This window comes from Lachancea lanzarotensis, scaffold LALA0S12, assembly GCF_000938715.1.
Source record: "Lachancea lanzarotensis genome assembly LALA0, scaffold LALA0S12, whole genome shotgun sequence".
NCBI classification, from domain to species: domain Eukaryota; kingdom Fungi; phylum Ascomycota; class Saccharomycetes; order Saccharomycetales; family Saccharomycetaceae; genus Lachancea; species Lachancea lanzarotensis.
In genome coordinates, this window is record NW_019212890.1 from 15,560 (window position 1) to 34,481 (window position 18,922).

Consider the following 18,922-nt stretch of genomic DNA (forward strand, 5'->3'; position numbering starts at 1 on the left):
TTTAATGGTTTGACTTTATCCAATGAATCGCCGAAACTTGTCATTTAACTCAACTCAGATGAAAGAATACCAGTATGTTATCTCTGGCTAAGCGCGAAAAAAATGAAATTGTAGATCACTGTCTGAGATGTTGAAAATCGCCCACTTTCACACCAGACCGGCTATTCCTTTTTCGTTCACTAGTTCGAAGATCTCAAACAATCAGGATAGTATGGGTTCTCATTTCATGTTAAGTTAGGCCCGTGGCTGGAACGCAAATACAATTGAAACAGTTGCCTTTGTCGTTGCGATTAGAGGTTTTCATTACTCCGTTGAGACTCGATAATTGATGCACTTAGACTGAGGCTTCGTGATAGCGCACAGCACACAATCATGGGGACTTACCGGGGACTCGAAACTTAGAGCGTGAAAGAACGTTCGAAGTCGACCAAAGTTGCCCTGAGGAGAAGTAATTGGCTTTTGTCTCACAAAGCGTATGCGATTTGAAGGGATCTCATTATTATTGTCAGATTGCTGAAAAAAAATGTGCAGTTGAATTGTCAGAAATCTTTAAGCTGATTAAATGCAGTGCGAATCTTACAATAATTTAACATGAAAATATCATCAAGGTCACAAAAGGTTTACTGGGTAACAGTGCTGGGTGGCTCATCTTTGTTTTCGTATTAAACTGCTGCATCGCTTTGCTCGTTTTTCGAGAATTTAATCCTCTTCACCTTGTTATCGGACCTTGAGGCTTTTATTATGCTCGAGTACCTGACGAAAACTCCGACATCTTCGAAGACGGATGGCCACTCAACTCCGTTGACTCAGTCAAACTACTTGAGCACTCGATGGGAAACCGTCTGGCATAGTTTAAGAGCCTCTGAAGCTCAATGCTCAGCCATCGATCGTTCAGTGACCACAAAGAACGGTTCTCTTTTGAAGATATGAAAGTGCTGATTGTATTCGTGCATCCGGAGTCTCGTTCATTAAGAGGATATTTGAAAACTGTTGCAGTCAAGGAAGTTACATTTCAATGCCTTGGCTTCTCTAGAGAGGGAAACTGCTGGTATTAGCAGCTTCTGCACTAGATTCCTCATCCTCCGATCTAGGATTTACTTACCTCATACTGCTTATTAAGACATACCCTATTCTATGTTGCGAGAATTTCCTGGAAAATGTAAAAGCTGAGCATGACAGTGTGTGATGGCCTTCCTTGGCGTATGGTTGTCAACTTCCAGAAATGATGTTACTTTGAATATACCCCGAGACTTGATCCCACGTTCAAACCATTTTACCAAATTCGGGTTTTGCAGGAAATACAGAAACCTTCCGTTCTAGCAAATGATAAACTTATTGTGCACCGTAATCCGCAAGCAATCAACAGCCACCGGACGTAATCCATGGCAATTTAGTCAAATTCTGCCCCTTCCAATCGTGCGCACACGTTCGTGGGCTAAACCGCGTGAGATGAAATGAAATACCTACAGAACATTTGAAATGTCTGTCACTCGCGCTTGTCCGGTGAATCTCATCCTGATATCTTTGTTTAATTCGGTGGAACACGGCTTAACGAACGAGTTTCCAACAACCTTTCGGGTTTATCGGAGGTACCACTACTCCTTTCTGGCACCTTCAATTGAAATCTCGTACGATGTTCATGCCTAATTGTTCCTTCAGATGCATGATGGCATGTCTTGCATAGTGGACAAGTTCTAGTGCGGGATAGCGGAGATCTCTCTCATAACCTGCACTTTTCCACTTGTGCATATCTCAAATTTCATTGCAGACGAGAAACGATGCTGTATGCACACTTAAGCTGACAAAATTAGCTTTCGAACCGTCAGTTTTTAAGCTGCGGGCGTGCATGCCAAGAACTATTGTGTTTGCCTTCTTGAATTCGATTGCCTCGAACCTAGATCGCCTGGTAGCTATTTGTCTTATCTCTCGGCCCATTGTGAATTAACGATTTTTCCTAGGCGTGCAGTGCATAAGGTCCGCATTTAGAATATGCACGAAGAACATGAAAAACTGCGAAAATTAACGCGGAAAACAAAGATACCATCCAAATTCAAAGAAATATATGGTGGGGAATCGCGATCATGATATTTACGAGGGAAGTCGAGAGGCGCGAGAATGTACTGCATGGCTAAGACTCCAAGTACATTGGCATTTCTATAGCGATAACCACAGTTAAAACTTCCGTGGGCGTAAACAGACTTGTGGATGAGGTTATCAACAGTATCGCACCGGGCAATGTTGTGCTGGCAATGCATCATTCAATCGCATTTCGAGCCTAGTCGAATATTCAACATTTACACCCTGCTGAACTTATAGAGCAATCCCTTTGTTTCTAACAGCAACGACTTGTAAGGTTCTCCGACTTCTTGGCGCATGAGATGCGGAAATAACTTGAAAGTACAAACAAGGCAAACGGAAATTTTTCCTAGTTCTGATTGTCCGGGCGAGAATCGCATTTTGGAAAGTCGAGTATAAGTATTGGTGAAAGCGGTCTGGTGGGAAGCCGAGAATCCGCTGATTACTTGCGTTTGATTAAATTCCATTTGTTCGAAAACCATAACGAATCATTCCAAAAATGCCTGATCCTGGTCCGCTATATTATTTAGATCTTATTTTCACATTTTATGCGACAGAGAACTTACCCATATGGGCTTCAAGTCTTGAGACCTTGGCCGCACATTTTGGTAAAGGAATGGCCTGCGTTAGTGAATACGGAAATGAAGTGGTTTTGACATATTATGAAAGCCAAGAACAGCTGTTGATAGCAGAGCTGGAACAGTTTTCGGGGATCTCAGGATACAACTACTATGTCGCACAGAATGTCGATGGTGTTCCCAAACAGACAGCAGGTGTGGATTTGGCAAATGCCGACGTCCAGGTTTTCGCCTTTGAATTTACTGACATAGCGCATGCGTGCAGTGTCATCAACGCCGCATGCGATTCAAGTATATGTGGTTCGGATTCTTCAAGCTCTGGCTCTGGCTCTGGCTCTGGCTCTGGATCAGGCTTTTCTGGTTCTAGTTCTGGTTCTTCTGGCTCTGGTTCTTCTGGCTCGGGATCCTCCGGCTCTGGCTCTGCCTCTGGCTCAGGATCTTCTGGCTCGGGATCCTCCGGCTCTAATTCAGCTTCAGCTCCGGGATCTTCGGCGGCCCCACCAGCCGCAGCATCATCTTCGAGCCCCGCAAGTGGTTCAGGATCTTCTGGCTCTGGTTCAGGATCTTCTGGCTCTGGCTCTTCTGGCTCTGGCTCAGCTTCTGCCTCTGCCTCAGGACCTTCTGGTTCTAGTTCTGGTTCTTCTGGCTCCGGGTCTTCTGGCTCGGGATCCTCCGGCTCTAATTCAGCTTCAGCTCCAGGATCTTCAGCGGCTGCACCAGCCGCAGCTTCATCTTCGAGCCCCGCAAGTGGCTCTGGATCTTCCGGCTCAAATCCAGCTCCAGTCCCAATGTCTTCAGCGTCCGCATCAGCATCAGCCCCGTTTTCGGCCTCTGCTGCTGCTTCTCCCATAGCATCTTTCCAGTCAGTGGGCTATTTCAACAGCAGTCAGGTCCTTTCAGGATCTGCCCCAGGATCTGCTTCAGCATCTGTTCCTTCTTCGAGCCCACCCTCAGTTTCAGTTACAAAGTCTGGTGTATCTCATGGCTCAGCAACCACACCAGCATCATACTCAGCTTTGCCCCCTGCCTCTCTAATTCCTGCTTTCATTGAGAGTAGAGCGAGTTCAATTCAGTCTGAGTTTGCTTCTAAAATCGGCACTAATTCTCGTTCCTGGACTAATTTTCTCGGCGCGCAAGCGACTACTGTTACTGAGGAGAATCCGTTATCGACTACCGTGGTCACTGTGACGTCCTGTGCAGATAACAAATGCTCAGAAAGTGCAGTCACAACTGGCGTTATTACCGTTAACGATATTACCACAAAGTATACAATTTACTGCCCATTGAGTGGCAAGCCATTTTTGCCCACTGATATCGCTGGTATGAGCTCGTATCGGGCAGAATTTTCGAGCTGGCTAACCAACGGTCCGGCTAGTACCAAAAATGAGGTCTCAACTACTTCGTCAGTCTCTACGATGGAGACCGCCATGCCGTCCGCTCTATCTACCGGCTTAAAAGGAACTTCAGCAGGTACAGCGAATAATGCTGGCGTGCCAGCCACTCAGACTGAATCTAGTTCTGCGAATATGATTTCTTCGACCTCAGCTACTGGTTCCTCGTACTCTCTCGCATCATACACGGGAAATTTTGGGGGCAAAGTTGTCGTTTCGAAGGCTTCTTTCTTGGCGGCCGCTGCACTACTGATCTTGTGAGTATCTTACCGCTTTCTTGGAGTGTGTGAATTTAGTTCTATATAACATATTCTTTTTATTGAGGCTACTAGCAAAAACGACCTACGCTTGTATGAGCCTGAGAGTAGCAACTTGGGCTAGCACAGTGTTGTTTGACAATTCAAAAGGAAATTACTCTCGAAGCCATTCTAGAAAATGTTATGTTTTCCATGACACAGATTGCAGCGAAGATGTTTTCAGTTCAATCGCTTCTTAATCGAATTATGAACATGTATCAAGGCCCTCTATGCATCATAGCCAATGTAACTATTTTGGAGGGGGATGTATAAGGATTGCATAATGCGAACACCGGACGTGCCAATCAGTGTAATTCAGTTCATAATCACAACCTTTTCTGTAAAAGCGATTATATCGCAAGCTTTCTCTCAAGCACTCTCACATCCAAACTGCATTAAACAGCGAAGGCCATAAGATTTTCCAGATTTTCGAGTATTGCTTGCAAGACCATCCTGCAATGTTGATTATTAACTGCCAAATAGCTTAATGCCATGACAGCGCCTTGAATTCTTTTGAGACATCTTACACCTGCAAACGTATGCGGACCGTCACAGTTGAGATGCCTGATCAGGCACTACCAGTAGCCTGTATGAAATCGATGCGCCTCCATTATCTCCTCCCCCCAGATAAAATGTTGAAAACTGTGATGTTCAATTGTCGCAGAGACTAGTTATGTGTAGAACTAGGACATTTTGCCGTATTTTTCGTTATACGCAGCGTGATTCGGTCTGTTTCTAAAGCGTCTGAGGGGTGTCTTGGTGTTACTTGAGGAGAACTATCTAGCAACCATCAGCGCTACTCTTGCACCACTCGTCTAAGCGTTACAAGGTCTGATTATTAGGTGATTGAATTTTAGTTAGATTAGTTGAATTTAGCCCTGTAGGTGCAGCCATTCAGTAGTGCTGCTATATTATGTTGTATTCTATATTATGGTGAACTCAACACTCATTCGTCCACGCGTAGCAGTAAAAACTTACTAATTCTACCATCTTTCCACATTGCAAGACATGACCGTGGTCACACCGTAGGTTTTGGTAGTAAATTCAGTGACTGTATTGAATCTTGATGAGCTGAGGTTCATGCCCTACTCCAGGTGTTTGAGACAATCAGTAACGGATTCTGCCAAAACTTCGGTGACAGTTCAAAGCCGAGCTCAACAGAAAACTCGATACAACTTACGGTGAAGAGGTACCTTCGTATGGCCGCTTTCGGCCTCGTGGTACTCTTCTTCGAGTAATTCGTTGCGCTCCATTCTTCGACCGATGTCAAGATCAACTTGATCCAAGGGAATCATAAGCCGCTTTTCCTTGTTGAAAAATACCTTATGAACAAGATAAACCGCCATTATAATAGGGATGCTCAAACAGTTCTCAAAAAAGTTTTCAGCAGAAGGCTTTTTGCCCAGCGGAAAAATGGAGACGTATATTTCACCAATAATCAAAAGCGCATTCAAAACAACACCTAAAATGGCGCCATAAATTCCGAAGAGAGACTTGTTGACAATTTCAGAAGTACTTCTACCATGCGCACGCAACGCCATTCTATAGCGTACGTGCGCAGCACTGATGCAAAGCCAAGTGAAAAAGATCGCGATAGAACATAAGGCAAAGAGCCAGGTGAATACCTTGTCTTGGCTTTCAGAGGAGGCAATAAATCCTAATAATCCAAAAGCGCCACAGACAGCGATACCAACCAAGGGCCTGCCCTTCTTATCAACATATGCACATGCGCGTGGCAGTTGCCCACAAGCGCCCAAAGCCTGAATAATCCGAGAAGAAGCATAAACGGAAGAATTGCAAACAGAAAATACTGAGATTAAAATCACCAAGTTCATGAAGTTCGATACACTCTTGCCCATAGACCCTTGATTTTTTAGGGCAATTACAAACGGCGAAGCAGATACATCCTCGCCATTACTTCCTCCGAGAAGATTTTCGTTAGTATAAGGAACTAGACATCCAATAACGACAACAGTCACGATGTAAAATATGGTTATTCTCCAGAAAGTTCCTTTAGCTGCACGCGAAACTGACTCCACGTTTCTGGATTCTGAAGCTGTAAGGACCACTAGCTCTGTGCCGCTAAACGAATAAGCGGCGGACACAAAAGTACTGCAAATGCCTTTGAAAACAGGCTTGGCAAAGGAGCCTGGATTGTGCCAATATCTTGCGCCTATGTATCCATCTGAATGAGGCCCACCTCCGCAAATCAGCACTATTCCGATGATGATAAATATAATCACGGCAAGCACTTTGAATAGTGACAGCCAAAATTCCGTTTCGCCAAACCCTCGGGCCCCAAACAAGTTGAGAAACATAATTAGCACATAGAAGATGGCGACCCAAACCGCAGGGTTTACGGAATTATTCCAATAACGTATAGTCATTGCACACCCTATAAGCTCGGAAGGCAAAGAAACCAGCCACAGCAGAACGTAACTGGTCGCAACCGCAAAACCCAACGAAGGCTCAACAAACCGGGAGACATGCATGGCAAAAGACCCAGCTACCGGGTACTGGCAGGCCATTTCTGCTGCGCTCTGAACAACGCAAAACATCATGAGTCCCACAATCGAAAACCCAAGAAGCAAAGACCCTGGTCCTGAAGCTAGTGAGTACCCAATTCCTATGAAAAGTCCAGTTCCCAAAGTGCCTCCAATGGCGATCATTGTCAAGTGTCTTTCTGAAAGTGTCTTATGAAGGGACTGGTGCGCCAAGTTGTAGTTTTGGCGCTGTTCCTTGTTCATTTGCGTCAAATTCACATCTTCGAGCTCCACGTTTTCCTGTTTTTTGAATGAAGATGCAAAACGATGAACCAAAGAATCAGCGGGCCTATTAGATTCTTGTATGTCTACAATTTCGAAAGGTTCCGACAGAACATCGACATTCTTACTGTCCTTGTCCATCTCCTATATTTGAATTCCTGGTCTGGTCTTTAGAAGGCGCGACTTGTGGCAAAAAACTAGAGGTTATTGTCAAAACATTTATATAGAGCGACCTTCTAGTAAGCCAAGACCTTTTCAGTTGTAATTGTAGTGCCTCTTTGTTAGAATGGCGGCATGTGAAAGCCACCGTGAGCCACGGTTTAATGATCGCATCAGTTACGAAAACGTTGGCTGAAATTGATAGCCACGCTGGGCCTTGACGCTAGTGACGATTCAAGGTTTAGTCTAGATCTAAGCATGGACTTTGAATCATCAACCAGAAACGATATCACCTGAATATATGTGTGTGTTTGGGTTGGCAGACAAGTAGCCATTGAAAAGCGGTTTCGATTTCGTCTTTAACTCAATGCCGTGAACCAAAAAAACTTACGGCTAAATGCGGATTAAATCATACGCAAGTCAACTTTCAACGAGAATTCCAAAATTTCATATGAAAATGGTTCTTGGCAAAGTCACTTGTAAATATGTGACATTTGTTTGACGATGGTTTAATCATAATACCATCTGGTATTTTGTACTAACGGTACGCCGCTTGACCGCAGGTAATACCGCCTTTAAGAGAATTTCATTGTTTTTCGCCGAACTTGACTGAGGATTTACTAGGCTAACATGAATGGAATACACGGTTACCGCAATGAAGTAAATGATGAAGAGTTCACTTAACCGAGTGCATGCAATGTAATCATCGGAAGTACACCAATTCGAACCTGTGGTATCTTTCTGCACGTGAGGAAAGCCGATGGCGATTCTTCAAACGTCAGCATGTAGTGGTAAATTGCTAGAGGCATAAAAAGTGGAGCGTAAGCTCACTTGAAGTCTACTGTAGAACTGATTCCTGTTTCAATAATCGGAACCATTTATCTGTAATCTCATTACGAAATCTACTACCTTTCTTGCTATCAAATGAAGTCTAGCGTCACATAGCATCCATTTTGAATTTTCATGTGCTTGAAGTATTTATACTTATAACCATCATGAACAGATAACCTTAGATTAAAAAAATTGAACTTTGATGGCATTTGACACAGATAACTGGAGCTTCGTGCAGTTTTCTTATGAGTCCCATCGCTTACCAAAAGCGGTATGTCTGTGTGGCTTGTTATCTTATCCCGGCTGAACAGACGCTTTTTTTTGGACATCACATTTACCAAGTTTGACATAAAATAAATACGATAAAGGCTTTAGAAGATCTGGATGACCTTGGCGGTATGTGAATCAACTTATTGAACGATGGCGGGTTCTTAAAGCCTGAGTTGCCCTTTCATAGCATATGTCTATGCGAATCTGAGTAATTGGTCACCACAGGTCTGCTCTCCATGGTGACGTAAGTAGACTACTGTTTGCGAGACGATGCTGTACATCATTCCATGACTTCTCTCGCTCAAGAGGAAATATTGGTTTTTTGATAAAAGCATTCACTTCACAGACAATTTGAAGATGTGGCCTAAACTTAATCAGGAAATTAGAATGGACATGTAGCGCCAAGTATCACTGTCGCTGAACATCTTTGGCTGATTTCCAGCCTCTGACCGTGGGTGGAAATCTTCTTTTTGATTTTACTTAAGTTCGGCTATCCTGACAAGTTGTGTACTAGCGTGCCCCTGCGCAATTAGGCAGCATCATGCGGGCAGTTCGACGTCAATTCAACAATATCTAGTATCATTATCAGTGTATCAGCGTTCTGATCTTACTACGAGAGACGGAGCCGATCTACTCAAACTTCCATCAATAACTCAGACTCACTGTACTAGATATTTAATAAGAAAGTACGATTCCTACCCAATTTCCTGGACATTTTTTCAATCTCAAAAATTTGGCTCGGCAACCTCTGCTCTCACACAGAAGGTGAGAATTAGGCCTCCCTCTTTGAATTGTCGAAGCTGCTGACGAAGTATCCAGTCTGGCTGAGATTTGACGTCTTGTTCATGATCTCAGCAGAAGCCACATGTGAATTTCACATGTAAATCAACTAAGCACTTTCTACGCCCACCTGCGTGGCTTCCCGTAGCGGTCCACAACTCCTGTGAACAGATAGGCTAACGATTTCTTGTCTTTCAGCAGATCTTTTCAACGTAGCAGAGAAAGCCAGCATCAACACACTGGAAGTTCAACTTGACCCCAATTGCATTGACATCAGTAAAAAGTTGTCTCGAAAGGAAAGCTCAAATCACGAAACTAGAACGTTCTCTTCCGGTATGAGGCTGCCGCTCGAGAAATTTTTGAAAGAAGGTATTTTACTCTTGGATGGCGGACAAGGAACTGAGTTAGAAAACAGGGGCATATGCATCTCTCATCCACTATGGTCAACACTTCCATTCCTCACCAAAGATGAAAAAGAATTGAAGGTTATTAAGGAAATGTATCAAGATTTCGTAAGGGCAGGCAGTAACACTCTGATGACAATTACCTACCAGTCATCTTACAGCTCTGTGAAAAAAAATGCAGGAGGATTGATTAACACTGAAGAAGAGTATGTGGCTTTTCTGGAGTCCATAATTGAATTTACTGACCGCGAGTGTACAAGCTCCGATGAATATTTGGTGGGAAGCGTGGGTCCCTATGCTACGTATTTGTCAAACGGGTCTGAGTATTCTGGCGATTATGGCAAAGACAAGATAGATTTCATTGAATATTACAGGCCGCAGGTGAAAACTTTCGCACGGTCACCGCGTATAGACTTGATTGGCATTGAAACCGTTCCAAACATAAATGAGTTTGAGGCTCTGTTGAGCCCTGCGTTTGCACATCTTTGTTCCTCAAAGCCATATTTCATTAGCATCACCACGGACGCAAACGGCAATTTGAGGGACGGGACTTCCCTACAGGACATTTGTCTCACCATTGAAAAAGCGGCGCCCTTCTTTCCCCCGAATTTTCTTTTCTTCTCTATCAATTGTGTTGAGTTCGCTCACTGCACTAAGATTATGTGCTCTCTAAACAATTGTCTTGACAGTCTCAATGTAGACAGGCGTTTCAGCTTCAAGGGAGTCTATCCGAATTCTGGAGAGATTTATCATGGAGACACTCACTCATGGAGCAAAGGTCTTCACGCAGAAGATCAGAGAAGCTGGGAAGACATGGCTTATCAGCTTTTAGACCAACAGTGTACCATGATCGGCGGTTGTTGTAGAACTGGCCCCAAGGAAATTCGTGAAGTGTATTTGGCTGCAAAGGCCTATAGTGACAGAGGCAAGTTTTCCGGATGAGATTGATGATTGATCGTGACAACTAAAAGTCTAAAGTTTGTTCCCATAAATGGTCAGCTTGAGAAGAGTGCAAGGTAAAAAACGAGAAGCTACAAGAAGCTCTTCTTGGCGAACTGTGGTAATATATTTTAATTGTGCTCTCGAATTGATAACTAAACCTTGTTTGAAAAAGTAGAGATCGAAGAGATACCTATCCAACAAAATGGTTCTTATTACGCCATATAGAAGCGGTTCGGCATATGAACAATTACGGTCGGATTAACGGTTTCGACGGGGGCTGGTTGGCACAACGGCACATTAGGGAAGATGTTCTAACTCAAAGACACACTAATGAAATAATTGGCTACTGGCATTCGAGCCCTCCCATTCTTCCAGAACTTTAGATATTCTCATTACTCACTGTTTGGAACGCACGTTTGACGTCGGGCCCTCCCATTCTTCCAGAACTTTAGATATTCTCATTACTCACTGTTTGGAACGCACGTTTGACGTCGGAATCTTGTTTATGCGATTCGTTTTCCCCGGCCTACGTTGAGCTTCAACTAATGAGGCTGAAGGAACGGTTTTGGAATTGCAATGGTTGAGCTTTTCGGAAGTTTATCTGTAATTACCTCCGGATAGATGCTTTATGAGAATAATTCATGGAAAGGCTGATTTCAGAAGTGCTTTTCCAGCTTCAATACAGAAAATCATAACACCTCGAGCTTATTCTTCGTTTATGAGAGACATCTCGTCAAAATTTGAATGATAGACTTGCTTTGTCGATCATTTTGTTTTCGATCTGGGTGGAAACTAACTAGCAGCTAAGCAGTTCGGTTTACCTCAAAAGAAAACTCATGAACCGTTCTGATGGAAAAATTAGCACCTGCTCGACCAGTAATATTCACAAAAAATGGTGGAAAGACGTGTCTCTAACTGAGTCCGTTGAGGTATCCATCTATCATTCCTTTAGAAGTCACAAAACTTTTTGCTAGTCTCTTTCGAGAGGATTTAGTTATTGCCGGGTGATTGTTAGGTCTGTTTGTTTCTGGTGCAGAAACCAAGAACTAAATTATAAAACTGTCAGCATATTGATTGATGGCCCGGGTTTAGTTAGGTTCAATTGAATTCGACCTTTCATCTTTGAAATCTGTTCATTTGGATACTTTTCTGAGGGAATTTACTCAAAACTGGTACAGTACCAAAAGCTCGGCGTTCTTTCATGCACTTATGCGCGCAGCAAAATAATTGGCACCGTCTTTTCACCACATACAAGAGCTGCCTCTTCGATTCGTGTAAGCAATTTGTTGAGATACTCTCTCGTCATGTTAACTAATTGTAGAGATTATTTGTCTCATCATATTAACGTCTCTTCACTTGTCCAGCACAAGATTGAGTACGAGAAGCTTTGCGGACTAGCTTCGAGTAGAAACCATTTAGCAAACATAGGCTTTCTTCCAATGAATGGAATTTATCTAAAATGTATCTCCCAGAAACTTCTTCAATATCGATGTCATCGCAGCTATTAAAGTGAACTCTGCATTAATGAAAAAGAACTAGCTAATACCATATCTTAAGAAAACTATCTCAATTGGACAGAGTAATTGCGGGAAAAAGCTCCGGAGATTCTTCACTGATCTTCTTTTAAGGACTAAAGTCAAGAGTTATTAGACCATTTAGTTTTCGGATGAAACCTTTTTTCAACAAGAGAGAAATAGACAGCAGGCATACTACTATTCAGTTACAACAGTCAGTTTTTTCTACCGTGGCATTCTACCTTATCATATGCAATTGAAACAGAACAGCACTTATGGTGCTTTTTGAATAATAACCTTGGAGATGAAAACCACTTAGTTTCATCAGGATGATTCTACAAGTGTTCCTTATTTATCGCATTCGCCAGGCTTTGATTCTGATTTGACTCGGTAACTTTTCGGTATCGTTAATTCTTGGTGTGTCATTTATTCTTTGCCAAGAAAGTATGAATTCCACTTGATATAACTCCTGTTGAAAGATTCTAGCCGCGATACGCCAATTTAAATTAGGTCATCTCGTTTGGTGGCTAAGAGTACTGGTGACTATGTACTCATCGCTTCTCTGCGCTCCTAGTCTAGCATGGCGGAGGTGTCCTGATCGAAAGATGGACCCATGGGCAACATCGTTGGCAAGCTTAGCTGACATATATGGGAACAAAGATGAAGAATGACCAAAGGAGTATTATTTAGTTTCCAAAACTAAACCTCACATTTTAGGTTAGGCATGTCGATGACTTGCATTCAGTCCGTAATTTAGTAAAAACCTTTGGCACACAACTTGGCTAGTAAGCCTTCTTATTTAATGGCAGTATGCTTCGCAATGACCGCAAAATTTGGAAATCGAATATTAGAAATGGCATTTGGCGACACTCTGAAGCATTGGGCTATACTCGCTTTCCCTTTAAAATTGCATCAAGCGCCTAGAACTCTTCATGTCAAACCGAATTACTCTTTCTGGTTATGTCGTAAAATGCAAAATGGTCAAGGTTCCCGCCACGGCTGTCTTCAAGTTCACAAACATGGAGTGTGCAAACCTATACACCATCGAGGTTGGAAGAAAGCTGAAAAGTCTCGGATCCAACTTTCTTCTCCCTTAATGTTGCAAGCGAAGTGGATAATAATATTTTATAGTCGCAGTGATAGTTCCAGACTTCCGTCTGGTGGACGTTTGGTCTTCCCTACGTCCACATTTGCATAGTGGTAACAGCCATTGACCTTGCTTCGCGCTTGAGCCTACTTTATCAAGTTTGAAGCAGCGGTGCAGCCCGTTGCAAAAATTGCTGACATCAGGAGGACATTAAAGCTGTTCTTACATCGAGAAAAATCCTTAAATACCCAGAGAAATTCTCCGGTGTTCGGACTTCATGATGGAAAGTTTGGAAGCTTGCTTTTTCTCTTTAAAATAAGCATAATCGCTATCCTTCAATCAAGTGAGACCACGATGTACAGCTTCGTTCGTTTAAGTTTGAATTTGCTGTCCCTATTTGCTTGGGCTAGTTCATCACCTCTCTTCAAGAGGGATAATACTGATATTGATATTTTACAGTTTGCTCTCACCCTTGAGCACCTGGAGAATGCCTTTTACAAACAAGCGCTTTCCAAATGGTCTGCTAACGATTTTGCAGGCGCTAATTTTAGCTCGAATTTCTATACACAGTTACAATACATTGTCCACGATGAAGAAGAGCATATGGTATTTCTCGAACAGACTATAAGGGCAGCTGGTGCAAATCCTGTTCAAGCATGCACTTACAATCTTCCTTTCACTACCCCAGCCGATTTTGTCGCAAGCCTGGCCACCTTTGAGGGTGTTGGTACCTCGGCGTACCTTGGCGCCGCACCTTTGCTTTCATCTAAACAATATCTCACCGCAGCAGCAGCGATCATGAGTACAGAAGCTATACATGAAGCTGCCGCACGCAATGCTATCGGTGAAATTCCAATGGCAAATCCTTTTGCGACACCACTGAGCGGAAATGCAATCTACTCGATAGCTTCCAAATTCATTCAAAGTTGCCCTTCAAGTAATGCAAAGTTACCTTTCCACACCTATCCAGGTTTGAATTTAACGCAAAGCTCGCCGCTTTCCGTAAACTCAAGTATAACATTAGCCAGTCAAGGCTCTCTGTCAAATTCGACCCAGATATACGTTACTTTCGTGAGTGGACTGCAAATCATTTCAGTCACTGGAAGAGCTTCTGGAAATTCAGTAAGCGCAACTGTGCCACAACAAATATCTGGACAATCTTACGTGTTCCTTACCGGAGGCAATTCAAGTAACTTGACAGATTCGAACATCCTATACGGACCGGCGATTATTGAAGTTACTCCTTCTAACCACACGTACAATGCATCAAGTTATTGATGCTTTCATGATATGTTGATAGCTACTTAAATTTTATTATGACTTTATGAAGATGTAGGCTCTGCTGGTTATTTGATCAGAGGTCGATTATGTGCTTTACCGGTAATTGTCATGCTAAAAGTGTTTCTGACGTCTACTATAAGACAAAGCAAAGCGGCTAGCGATCAATAAAAAATAGAAATATTTCGGCCTGATGTTATACAATTTGGTGTTCGTTTGATTTCAAGAAGTTATGGAGTGGTTTATGAAATTCAGCCAGTGACGATTTAAAGTATGGGCTAACTGTAATAAATGAGATATGCAAATGCCTGGTATTATTATGTGTCAGCTATTTCGGGTTTAGTCCCAATCAACTTTTTTTTAAGATGTCACGAAGGTACATATCAACGTTAGAAAACTGAACCTAATGAGAGTAATACCATGTGCCTGACTTGTCGGACTAATTTGGGTGCTGTGCCGCGTTGCAGGTAGCATTCTCACTCGCTTCATTTATGCTGCTGAACGTTAATTTATTGGAACATTATCTACTGTATCTACATCAACTATATGGTGCTGTGCCTCAATTCGTTGTCCTTTGAACTGTGCTTCATAAATTTCTTGACTGGAACGTAATACATCCTGATGCAGCCTATAATGCAGACGACAGTGGTACCGACGCACAAGACAGAATAAGTAGCGCTGACAACTCTTATACACGACAACGGCACATATGGATTGTACTGGTAATATAGCTCTTTTGTTCCTAGAGCCATTGTTCCCAATGGAAAGGTCATTGCCCACCAACCCTTATGAAAATTGCAAATCTTGAAACCAGTGTGGTTTGCCCTCAGCGTATGGAGGTAGAAAACGATGGCGCTACTTGACAGTATGGTGTAAAAAATTCCATTCGCAATGAGCAATAAGCCTAGAAGGAAACCGCAAACTTTGACAGAACACTGGACTGCAATTTTGACAAAGTGTACATCACCGACACTCGGTGTTGTTTGGTAGTATTGCTCAATATATTTTTTAACGTTGTCAGTTAATAACAGAATTCCATAAGAGCCTTGTCCCATCGGACCAATTATCAGAAACATTGTGAACACCATGTTCACTGGTGGGATTTTGTTCACATATAAATTCCAAACGTATGTGCCCATGATGAACGAGGAAAACAGGAAGGCATTAAACCAAATTAGAGATGTTACGACCAACGTTACGAGCTGAATGTCGCGGCTCATCACTTGGCCAAATCTAGTAGACATTGTAAAAATACCACTGCTGGACGATATCACAAATAATGGAATGACAGGTAATAGTAACACGCTTTGAAGGTTCTGTTGCATAGTCTTCGTGCAAGACGGACTCGAATCTACTTTCCAGTATTGACTATGCTTGAGCCAAATGCAAAATGAAAGGCCCCAAGCAGAAACAAGTGACAGCAGCACGTTCAACCACCATAAAGCATAAACCAATTTTATCATTCGGTCGGCAACTGGTTTGCCAAGGAACTCGTTTTCCGCCAGTAGAAAGATATAATTTGTGATTGTGACCATCCCCATTGAAAAAGCCCCCCAAAATACATTATGATTGTGATCGAACAGATAAATTTTTGGGAAGTAGCGTAATGACCGCTCTCGTGCGGTCAAGGCCATACTAAGTATGCAGAACAATAGCAAAGTCACGAAGAGAATACAAGCGATGGCAAACATGATATAAGAGCAGATTCGTATCCATCGTGTACCATATGGAAATGAATGTAGGATGTCCGCTGAGATTCCCGTCCCCATAACAGTTACAAACCAGAATGGACCGAAATCATCGATCAAAGTCCGATTGAGCTTCGATACGCGACCGTTCATTTAACTCAAGAGTATGATGTAATGAATTGAAATTCTATCCTAGAAGTTCTGTTGCCTTAAGAGCTGGTTCCACTTCAGTCTTTGAACTGACTAGATTGCAGATTTGAGGTGAGCGAAAACATCATTTTTTGGTACATCTATTAGCTGAGAATCTTGGTTATATACACCTTCATGTAGAATAACAAGCATGATTTTAGGTGCGGCTAGCTATTCATTGCTGATCCATGTTTTTGTTTAGATTTTTGATAGGATTTCTTACCTTTGATAGGATTTCCCAACTTTGATAGGATTCCATACAATTAAAAGACTAATGAACTATTTTTCCTTTTGAATTCTTTACACAACAGAAAGAGAGGAAATTCGCATCCTCTCGTTCACCGCGAAGGTACCAAATAAACGGAAATCCGTTGGAGACGAGGGGTTGCAGAGAAACTTGTCTAATAGTGTATTGTTACAATTTATGCCGGTTCAAGTTTGATTGGGATTGCGGTGTCATCCGTCTGTGATGCACCCGGCAATACAAGTCAACGGTTTTGGCAATGCTCAGAGTACTGGCCAGATACATAAGGCTCGCAACTTTTTATTAGAAGTTAGTAAGATGGCGTCTGTTAAGAACTGACAGTAAGTTGTTATCTGATACTATTTGGACCTGCTCTCCACCTCCATCTCTTAACTAAAGATGCTCATCACTCTTTTGGAAACCAGTAACTATCTTGAAAACCATATTGTAATAAAGAAACCGGTACAATATCGTGCCTCTCTTCGTAGTGCGCTATTAAAGCGGAACTTGAGCTTGCGGACCAGCCAGAACATTCATGATGCCTACAACGAAGCATGTCCCACAATTCCGCTTCTTCCTTACGATCCTTGCTTAAGGCAATTTCGTATCTCTTTAGATGTGCTTCCAGTTCTTCGCTGCTGATTTCAGGCTTAGTGGTACTCGACAACCAAAGTGGTTCTGAGTCGGCGAATTCTGGATCAATTACACTTGTGAGATGTTTTTCGAGTAAATGATCCATTAACATCCATCCACTTGTGAAGCTATCGTTACAATTCTCATAAGCACAATTGAAGGGTGTTTCACTACCACCAGTATCGGAAGAAGTGCGTATGTGCAAAGGTTCTATCTTGTCTGAAGTTGACAACTCGTGGGAGAGGATGCGGTCTTTCGTATGTGTCTTTTCGTGTCGTGACAATTGTTGTTTTGTAGTGAATCCTTTGAAGCAGTGGTGGCATGTAAGTGGTTTGATGCTGGAGTGAGACCACTTATGCACATTCAAATGGCATATTCTCAAGAAACTTTTAGTACAGTTAGGCTCAGGGCACGCGTATGGTCGTTCGTTGTTGTGTGATCTTACATGTTCCCTCAAAAGGGATGGTTTGCCGTAGCTTTTACCACACTTCGGGATGGGACATTCATATTTCCTAGCATTATTCTTTTTCATCTGTGAATGTTTTTGTAAAGCGTGGGTTAGGATGATAGTTTTATTTGAACAAACGAGTCTCCAAATAGGAATAGAGTTTAGCAAGAATATTCGATCGAAGCGTCGAGGGTAGCTTGGGGTCGTTGGTTTAGGTGATGTGTATTGATTGTGCTAACGTCGATTTGATTGGGACACTTCACATAATCTTTTTCGACAATTTAAGCTATACAAAATTCGGCTCAAATCGCTATCATTAAGGGTCTCGCTGATTAACACTACGATTAAGTCAGATTAAGTGTTGTAAGCATGAATTTGCTTACCATACTTTCTTCTATATATGGATTTTAAAATCCTCATCTCGTGATTGGCATTGAGAAATTCGAACAAACCTGGAAGAGTTTTAAAGGTATAAAGTATCCACCTATGGGGTTCGACACAAGTGGGATCCACAACCACTCTGATACGTTTCGACTGACGAATAATAGACACCCTTGAAGAACTATCTGACTTGAAATATCAGCAATTGGTAATTGCGCGCCGTACAATATACTTGAGTTAAGATGAAATTTACACTAGGACAGTACGTTAATACGCTTGTTGCTTATTGACCGGCGATGGTTCTTTAATGCTGTGAGCGAACAGTTTCAAGAGTTTTGTCGAACACCGAGTGTCTTAGTTCTCACAAGAGGTGCAATTTAACTACAAAGTGTGTTCCTGCGGATTGGTAGTTCAACAGTGCGTCAAACGTACTTTCTCTAACAATGTATCTAAAACCGTTAGGTGCAAAGATAATGTTTCAACGGCCCTGGTGGGGCAAGTATAGCAAGCAGCTCCCTTAGTGGTTAAAAGACGCTGAATTTTTCGAAAGCACTTTAAATGTAGACCATTTGGAAGCGGTAGTAAAATTGATTTTGGGAGGCCTTCAAAGACTCGCACTGGCTTGCCTCATATGAAGCTGTGTGTGTTCCACTAAGCATAATTACAATGCCAATCCGCCGCGAAACTTCAGGCCAAAGTTAATGGAATGCTGATCGTATCAAATGTCGAGATCAAAGAGATATGTGGCTAAGAAGCTCGAGTTCCGATTGGGAAGTCATCATGTTCATATGAAGAAATCGGCAATATATGAAAACTGACTGGAGCACTACACTACTAAATGCTTGTGTACCTTAGCTCCCTGTACTCCAAACCCATAACTTTTTTGGACCACAAGTCTTTCCGCATTCGTGGGCTGAAACTTGTGGTGGTCCCTCCATATCCTCAGAGTCGTTTTCGTCCCAACTTTC

The 18,922-nt window shown here is 42.5% G+C and overlaps 6 protein-coding genes across 6 annotated transcripts; 3 read left to right on the top strand and 3 right to left on the bottom strand.

The window, feature by feature from the left end:
* Window positions 1–2,575: 2,575 nt before the first annotated feature.
* On the top strand, window positions 2,576–4,306 carry LALA0_S12e00210g (LALA0S12e00210g1_1; the record flags this gene model as incomplete). The annotated part of the gene is made up of 1 exon (XM_022773988.1): window positions 2,576–4,306. One exon carries the CDS (start codon window positions 2,576–2,578, stop codon window positions 4,304–4,306), a length of 1,731 nt encoding a protein of 576 aa, XP_022630706.1.
* Window positions 4,307–5,495: 1,189 nt separating this feature from the next.
* LALA0_S12e00232g (LALA0S12e00232g1_1) lies at window positions 5,496–7,247 on the bottom strand (the record flags this gene model as incomplete). The annotated part of the gene is made up of 1 exon (XM_022773999.1): window positions 5,496–7,247. The coding sequence occupies one exon, from the start codon at window positions 7,245–7,247 to the stop codon at window positions 5,496–5,498; it is 1,752 nt and encodes a 583-aa protein (XP_022630707.1).
* A 2,234-nt stretch (window positions 7,248–9,481) lies between these two features.
* LALA0_S12e00254g (LALA0S12e00254g1_1) lies at window positions 9,482–10,492 on the top strand (the record flags this gene model as incomplete). The annotated part of the gene is made up of 1 exon (XM_022774010.1): window positions 9,482–10,492. One exon carries the CDS (start codon window positions 9,482–9,484, stop codon window positions 10,490–10,492), a length of 1,011 nt encoding a protein of 336 aa, XP_022630708.1.
* Window positions 10,493–13,447: 2,955 nt separating this feature from the next.
* On the top strand, window positions 13,448–14,371 carry LALA0_S12e00276g (LALA0S12e00276g1_1; the record flags this gene model as incomplete). The annotated part of the gene is made up of 1 exon (XM_022774021.1): window positions 13,448–14,371. The coding sequence occupies one exon, from the start codon at window positions 13,448–13,450 to the stop codon at window positions 14,369–14,371; it is 924 nt and encodes a 307-aa protein (XP_022630709.1).
* A 542-nt stretch (window positions 14,372–14,913) lies between these two features.
* On the bottom strand, window positions 14,914–16,212 carry LALA0_S12e00298g (LALA0S12e00298g1_1; the record flags this gene model as incomplete). The annotated part of the gene is made up of 1 exon (XM_022774032.1): window positions 14,914–16,212. One exon carries the CDS (start codon window positions 16,210–16,212, stop codon window positions 14,914–14,916), a length of 1,299 nt encoding a protein of 432 aa, XP_022630710.1.
* A 686-nt stretch (window positions 16,213–16,898) lies between these two features.
* On the bottom strand, window positions 16,899–17,657 carry FZF1 (LALA0S12e00320g1_1; the record flags this gene model as incomplete). Its single annotated transcript, XM_022774043.1, has 1 exon — window positions 16,899–17,657. One exon carries the CDS (start codon window positions 17,655–17,657, stop codon window positions 16,899–16,901), a length of 759 nt encoding a protein of 252 aa, XP_022630711.1.
* Window positions 17,658–18,922: the final 1,265 nt, after the last annotated feature.